At 41.6% G+C, this 8,179-nt stretch overlaps 1 protein-coding gene across 4 annotated transcripts in view; it reads right to left on the bottom strand.

Annotated features, from left to right (window-relative positions):
* The window catches only part of dock3 (dedicator of cytokinesis 3), a 918,089-nt gene that overhangs the window by 69,013 nt on the left and 840,897 nt on the right, over positions 1-8,179 (bottom strand). For all 4 annotated transcript variants that reach the window (XM_043708484.1, XM_043708482.1, XM_043708483.1 and 1 more), the window contains one exon: positions 1,450-1,629. In XM_043708484.1, coding sequence (XP_043564419.1) covers positions 1,450-1,629 — 180 coding nt within the window. The remainder of the gene's footprint in view (positions 1-1,449; positions 1,630-8,179) is intronic.

Genomic DNA, 8,179 nt, shown 5'->3' with positions numbered 1-8,179 from the left:
CTGTGGTCATGTTGCAGTTGTATAAGACTCTGGTGCGGCCTCATCTGGAGTATTGTGTGCAGTTTTGGTCGCCATATTATAGGAAGGATGTGGAGGCACTGGAATGGGTGCAGAGGAGGTTTACCAGGATGTTGCCTGGTCTGGTAGGAAGATCGTATGAGGAAAGGCTGATGCACTTGGGGCTGTTTTCATTGGAGAAAAGAAGGTTTCGGGGTGACTTGATAGAGGTGTACAAGATGAATGGGGTTTTAGATAGGGTTGACCATGAGGACCTTTTTCCACGTATGGAGTCAGCTATTACAAGAGGGCATAGCTTTAAATTAAGGGGGGGTAGGTATAGGACAGATGTTAGGGGTAGATTCTTTACTCAGCGAGTCGTGAGTTCATGGAATGCCCTGCCAGTAGCAGTGGTGGACTCTCCTTCATTATGGGCATTTAAACGTGCATTGGATAGGCATATGGAGGATAGTGGGCTAGTGTAGGTTAGGTGGGCTTGGATCGGCGCAACATCGAGGGCCAAAGGGCCTGTACTGCGCTGTATTCTTCTATGTTCTATTTTGGTGCCAAGTTAGAAGTTTGGTGAAACTTCATGTACACCATGAGACAAACTGCCTGTTAGGTAATTTAAATGTTTGAAAATTGCAGATGGTGGCACAAACTGATGTTGAATGACAATGTCACAGTTTCTCATCTTTTGAAATGCCAAGACACTAAGTTGATAAGAATATGCATTTTTCATATATGTTAAATCTGATAAACTTGACCTTTATTTCCCCAGGCAACACTTACAGTCATTTTAATCAACCTATTCAAACACATGATGAAAAATTTCTAAGACAGGTGAGACTTTTCAATAATTTGTGGGACTGAAATTGTTAACTTTCTTGTAATTCTAAAATGTTTATGATCAAGAATGGAGATTGCGCTTGTTGTGTATATTAATAATGATCTAAAAGACATCTGTGGCATGAAAGAAATCCAAAACAAATGTACAACATCAAGACAGTCTAATATAATAGAAACAAAGAAACAGTTGCCTCATTGGACAACTGTGGCTTAAGATGGACTTCAGGTGGATTTTGATAGTATCCTTGTCACCCTTGGAAAGAAAGGCATGAAAGTCATTGCAAAGAGTGATCCAGTCTTTTTATGAACAATTCGATCAGTTTTTGAAGGCTACCTTTGATAAGTGATTGACTATTCTCTGAGTGATCGTATATATAACTCCTGATAATATATTTGTTACTAGTAGATATATTTATTAACAGGTGTATTGCTAATGGATATGTTGCCAACTGATATTCCTATCAAATCTAGTAAAGATATTAATGGCTAATTTGGGCTGTAAGTGTTATCTCATGTCTGAACAGCCAGTAATTTCCATTTCTATTTTGATTCTGCTTTACTGTATCCAACTGCAATTTCAAGCGTACTCCAAATGAACCTTACCTCCTGGTATCTGGCTATTCCTCCATTGACAGCAGCATCTATCACTCCATTAAGACACATGCTGAGAAGATTAATGTTGGCATGCAGCTGCTTGTGCTGGTATTGACTGATGAGAGTCCGCAGCTCCTGGTTTTTGTTTTCGACAACATAGATAGCATTTTCCAAGGGGCTCACTTCCAACTGCCAAAAATCAATCATGAAATATAGCATCAACTTGTATTAATATTGGCATTTTATCAAGGTAAAATTTCCCAAGATGCTTTATGGAGAACTGTTAAAGAAAATGAAGAAGTTAAAAAGTTTAGGGAGTGAAATCCAGAATCTGTACTCTAGCCAGCTGAAGGCACAACCACTAATGGTGGAGTGATTATAACCAGGAAAGCACAGAAGCTCAGAATTAGGTATGTGCAGATATCTCAGAATTTTTGGTCTGGGAACGGTTACAGAAATAGGGAAAGAGGGTCACCTTGCCAAATTTGAACAATCTTGAGTCATATCCTACAGTGATGTACAGGGTCTTGGACCATATCTGGAGTGCTATGTACATTTTTGATCTACTTATTTGCAAAAGGATATAAATGCATTAGAAGCAGTTGAGAGAAGATTCACTCAGTTCATTCCTGGGATGAAGGACTTACTTTTTGAGAGAAGGTTGAGCAGGTTGGGCTTGGTATGAATTGCAGTTTAGAAGAAAGAGGTCTCTTATTGAAACATATAAAATCCTGAGGGGACTTAATAGGGTGAACACAGGGAATATGTTGTCTCTTGTGGGACAGACCAGAAATAAGGGACTGAGTTTAAAGTTAAAAAAATCTCCCTTTTACAGATAAAGAATAAAATATTTTCTGTCTCAGTTTTTTTTTAAGTGTGTGGAATTCTCCTTCTCAGTAAGCAGTGGTCTTTGGTTAGACTTTAGATAGACAAGAGAACCAAGGATAGATAAGAAGTTTATGTTGAGACCGTAATCAGATCAGGTATGATCCTATCGAATGCCAGAGCAAGCTTGAAGGGCAAATGATGTACTCCTGTGCCCCAGTCCTATTTTTCCTATACTGAACAATGCCCAGCTAATGTCTCATGTCACTGGGTATAATGCCATAGTTGTGTATGAAACCCCTCTTAATAGAAAATTGCTTCATAGAAGAAATGGGGCCTATGGGTTGGGGTAGACCAGCAAAAAATATCACTCACGATCGCTCAAACATCACTCAAAGGTTTAACACAAATTATAGCACATTATAGCTGAATGTAGATATAAATCATATTTATCAATGAAACAAAAGTACATTTAACACAGTACATTTAAAAAATATTGTTAATGCACAGACAGAGGGTCATCATGGTGTGTAATGTAGACTCCCTCATTGCTGTTAAGTGAGCTATATCACATATTCTCTCCTTAAACTCAAAACGCTTTATAATATCTAGCTTCTCTTGCAATGTTAGAGCCTTTCGTTTGTGTTCACCACCCACAATTTTATCATCAGGACAATTCCTACGAACGTTCCTGTCACTATGCCCCTCTATTTTTCAAAAAAAAGGGATAATCCAGGAGTAGTTTACCTTTAATAGGAAGCTGCTCAATGTATCTCTCTCAGAAAGATGCTCTCTGTACAGTACCTCTCACAGAGAGCTGCTCTGTAGGCAGCTGACATCGCCACATGTGCAGAACGGCATGCACATTGGCACATGCGCAGAACTACCTGCGCGAAATGATCACCAATGGAATCAGACAGAGGTAAGCATTCTTGAAAGTACCACTCCTTAATTCCTCAGCGACGTTAGAAGCAAATCATGCTGCCGGAATGCGCGTTATCCGAGAACTACCTGCATCCTTCCTGTAGCATGGGGACCAGAACTGTATATAGGACTCAAATTGTTGCCTTTTCAAAGTCCTGACAACTGCAACATGATGACCAACTCCTACATTCATTGGTCTGAGTAATGAAGGCAAGCATGCCAAATGCCTTCTTTACCACCCTGTCTACCTGTGACATAACTTTCAAAGAAATATGTACCTGAACCCTTAGGTTTCAGTTCGACAACACCTCCCAGGGCTGTACCATTAATAGTGTAGGTCCTGCCCTTGTTCATCTTACCAAATGAAATATTTTGAATTTATCGAAATGAAACTCAATTTGCCACACCTTGGCTCACTGGCCCAATCAATCCAATTGTAATTTTAGATAACCTTCACTGTCCACTATACCATCAATTTGGAGTCATCTGCAAAACTAACAATGCTTACTATATTCTCATCCAAATTATTTATGTAAATGACAAGCAAAAGTGGACTCAGCACTGATTCCTGCGGAACACTGCTGGTCACAGGTCTCCAGTCTGAAGAACAACCCTCTACCATCACCCTCTGTCTCCTACTGTCAAGCTAATTCTGTATTCATTTGGCAAGCTCTCCGAGTTCCATGTGATCTAACTTTACTAACTAGTCTACCATGCTGAACTTTGTCAAAGGCTTTACTAAAGTCCAATTATATCTTGCAAAATGCAGAACTCTCAGTTGCAGGGTTCCAAAGCTGCAGTCATTGGAGATCAACATGCAGATTGGGAGTCCAGCCTGGGAATGTCTTGTTTTAATACTGCAGTGGGTGGTGTCTTCATTCACTGGGCAAGGAAGAAGCTGTGGTGAAATTCAGGCAAGAAAAGTGACTAAGAAGTGGCCGAATTGAGATTTGTATGACAATAAAATTATGTAGAGGCTATGTCAGTGCTAAATTGGATTATACAATGACACAAGAAATTCAAACTCAAATTTGAATTTAACAGAACAGTTGTTCTTTACATGAAGAGTTCTTCATACTAGGGTGGCACAGTGATTAGCACTGCAGGCTCACCGTGCCAGGGACCTGGTTCAATTCCAACCTTTGATAACTGCTTATGTGGATTTTGCACATTCACCTGTGTCTTCATGGGTTTCCACTGGGTGGTTTGGTTTCCTCCCATCGTTGAGAGATGGATTGGCTGTACTAAATAGCCCCGCGTGTCCAGGGATGTGTAGGCAATTTGGACTAGCCATGGTAAATGCAGGATTATGGGAAAGACATCGGGTTCTGGGTCTGGGGGAAGACACTCTTCATAGGGTTGGTGCAGACTAAATGGGCCGAATAGCCTCTTTCAGCACTAGAGAGATTCTATGATTCTAGATATAATAAATACATGGGCTTTTGTTTGGATGGTTGAAGCCAAAACCATGTAACTATTTAGGAATTGGTGGATTGAGAGATGAGTTAATACAAAATGATAAATGCACTTTAAGATAAAGATGGATCAAATGCTCTCCCTTATTTGCAACTGATTACATGACAACAGTGAGCAGAAATATTGTCATGACAAGGGATGCTATTCTGTAACATTGGTGGTCTCTTCTGCTGTTTGGAGAGCTGACAAGAGACCCACACTGTCTCATCTGAGGAATATCTGCGAAATCACATGCCAGCCAGGCACTGATGAGCCTTCCTACACTTCTCAAGACCCATCCTGCCTAGAGACAGCTGCTGGCCAATCTTAGTGAGGCAGCTGCTCAACACCATCACTAAGCTGGAAAGCCATCCCCCAGAGTTCTAGGACCATGAAGTAACCACATCACAACTGAATTAAGTGTTGCCAAGTAGAAGTCACAGGAGAGGTGTTAGAGGGTTGGTATTTGTCAACCCCCTCCTCCCAATGTCAAGTATCTCAATCAGGCAATGATTATCTTTGATGAAACGACCCTGCCATTGCTACCCCTTTACCCCCAAGATGATAAGCAGTCCATACAATTTGACATCATGTGGAAGTTACATGGTAACTGGCCCACCTGGAACTGTGTTAATCCCAATAGCAGTTAGATAAAATCTCTAAATGGTGTGTGATTCACTACAAAGGGGCCTCAATTGGTGGCCAAGTGAAAGATTGGTCATGGGCCTTCCTGCACAAAAAGTAATTCTGGAAGAGGCCGGAAAACATCAGGATTCAGATGTGATATCACTCCAACTAACTGGATGCTCTTCCTGCCCCCAGGCTCGCCACCAGTGAGAGCATAAAATTCTGCTCATGTTTTGTAGCGTCTGAGTCACCAAGTGAAATCCATTTTAATATCCTTAGCCCAACTGTAGTGATTGCAATTAACCAAGTGAATACATACTGAAATTTTGTGACCTTCCTTCAAAGACATATGATGGGGAGGAATATCACAGAACAATTGCTCATGACCTCAATCGGTACGTGTAAGATGCACATTTCCAGCAGAGGCACAGACAATTGATTGGAACCCTGATGAAAGCTCTCCTTCACATACCCCAGAGATGCTGTGGCCAACTGAAGTGCCTCACCTTGACCCAGACTTTGATAAGCTAACTTTACGTAGATTTTGGTATCAATACACTCTGGGCAGCATGTTTACAATGAAAAATAGTACATCGAGGATGCAGGTTCAGACTTTCCCGAACAAGTCTCGGGAAAGGAAAGACAGAGATTTGCTTCCAGTTCCTTGGGCTGGTGAGGCCAGAAACAGGGAGATAATGGACTTGAACGTGTGGTTGGGGAACTGGTGCACGAAGCAAGGATTTAAATTCTTAGATCACTGGGGTATGTTTTGTGGTAAGCATAAATTATACAAGAGAGACAGTTTGCACCTTAATAGGTTAGGGACCAGCATTCTGACAGGCAGGTTTGCTACTGCAACACAGCTACGTTTAAACTAAGTAGCGGGGGGGGGGGACAAACTGGATGTTTAAGAAGGAAATTGAAGGGAAAGTTAGAACAAGGGAAGTCAAGAAAGACAACTGTATCAATGAAGCAGAAAACTCAAAAAGGGATCATGCTGTAAGGTTGAGTGAAATAGGAGTTGATGGGGAGGGTGAAGGCAGTAACAAATTAAAAATACTATACATGAATGCACAAAGCATTAGAACTAAGATGGATGAGCTTGAGGCTCTTTTGGAAATTGGCAGATACGATATTGTGGGGATAACTGAGACGTGGCTTCAAGTGGACAGGGCCTGGGAAATTAATATTCAAGGCTACATGTGCTATTGTAAGGATAGACTGACGGGCAGAGGGGGTGGGGTGGCCATGTTGGTAAAGGATGATATTCAGTCCCTTGCGCAGGGGGACCTAAAATCAGGGGATGTAGAGTCAGTATGGATACAGCTGAGAAATTCTAAGGGTAAAAAGACCCTCTTGGGAGTTATCTACAGGCCCCCAAACAGTAGTCTGGATGTCGGATGTAAGTTGAATCAGGAGATGAAATTGGCCTTTCGCAAAGATGTTACAACAGTTGTTATGGGGGATTTCAACATGCAGGTAGACTGGGAGAATCAGGATGGTATTGGACCTCAAGAAAGAGACTTTGTGGAGTGCCTCCGAGATGGATTCTTAGAACAGCTGATGCTAGAGCCTACCAGGGATATGGCAATTCTGGATCTGGTATTGTGCAACAAACCAGAATTGATCAGGGACCTCGAAGTGAAGGAGCCATTGGGAAGTAGTGACCATAATACAGTAAGCTTCAATCTGCAATTTGAGAGGGAGAGGGTACAATCGGAAGTGACAATATTTCTGTTGGAATATAGGAAACTATGGAGCTATGAGGGAGGAGCTGGCCAAAGTTCAATGGTACAATACCTTAGCAGGAATGACAGTGGAGGAACAATGGCAGATATTTCTGGGTATAATGCAGAAGATGCAGGATCAGTTCATTCCAAAAAGGAACAAAGATCCTAGGAGGAGGCATGGGTGGCTGTGGCTGACGAGGGAAGTTAAGAAACATATAAAGTTAAAAGAGAAAAAGTACAACATAGCAAAGATAAGTGGGAAAATGGAGGACTGGGAAGCTTTTAAAGAGGACTACTAAGAAGGAGATATGCAGAGAAAAAATGAGGTACAAAGGTAAACTGGCCAAAAATAGAAAGGAGGATAGTAAAAGCTTTTTTAGGTATGTGAAAGGCAAAAAAATGGTTAAGACTAAAATTGGGCCCTTGAAGACAGAAACGGGGGAACATATTACGGGGAACAAAGAAATGGTAGAAGAATTGAATTGGTACTTCAGATCTGTGTTCACTGGGGAAGACACAAGCAATCTCCCTGAGGCTGAAGGACCTGAACTTAAGGGAATTTATATTTGCCAGGAATTGGTGTTGGAGAGACTGTTAGGTCTGAAGGTTGATATGTCCCCAGGGCCTAATGGTCTACATCCCAGTGTACTGAAGGAGATGGCTCGAGAAATCGTGGATACGTTGGTGATTATTTTCCAGAGTTCGATAGATTCAGGATTAGTTCCTGTGGATTGGAGGGTAGCTAATGTTGTACCACGTTTTAAGAAAGGTGAGAGAGAGAAAGCAGGAAATTATAGACCAGTTAGTCTGACCTCAGTGGTGGGAAAGATGCTATTATAAAGGATGAAATTACGACATATCCGGATAGTAGTAACAGGATAGGTCAGAATCAGCATGGATTTATGAAGGGGAAATCATGCTTGACTAACCTTCTGGAATTTTTTGAGGATGTAACTCTGAAGATGGACGAGGGAGATCCAGTAGATGTAGTGTACCTGGACTTTCAGAAAGCTTTTGATAAAGTCCCACATAGGAGGTTATTGAGCAAAATTAGGGCGCATGGCTCTGGGGGCAAAGTACTAACTTGGATTGAAGGTTGGTTGGCTGACAGGAAACAAAGAGTAGTGATAAACGGCTCCATTTCGGAATGGCAGGCAGTGACCAGTGGGGTACCGCAG

This window comes from Chiloscyllium plagiosum, chromosome 18 (genome assembly GCF_004010195.1).
Source record: "Chiloscyllium plagiosum isolate BGI_BamShark_2017 chromosome 18, ASM401019v2, whole genome shotgun sequence".
Taxonomy (NCBI): Eukaryota; Metazoa; Chordata; class Chondrichthyes; order Orectolobiformes; family Hemiscylliidae; genus Chiloscyllium; species Chiloscyllium plagiosum.
The sequence above is the reverse complement of the archived record's forward strand: the minus strand, read 5'-3'. Positions and strand labels throughout refer to the sequence as shown.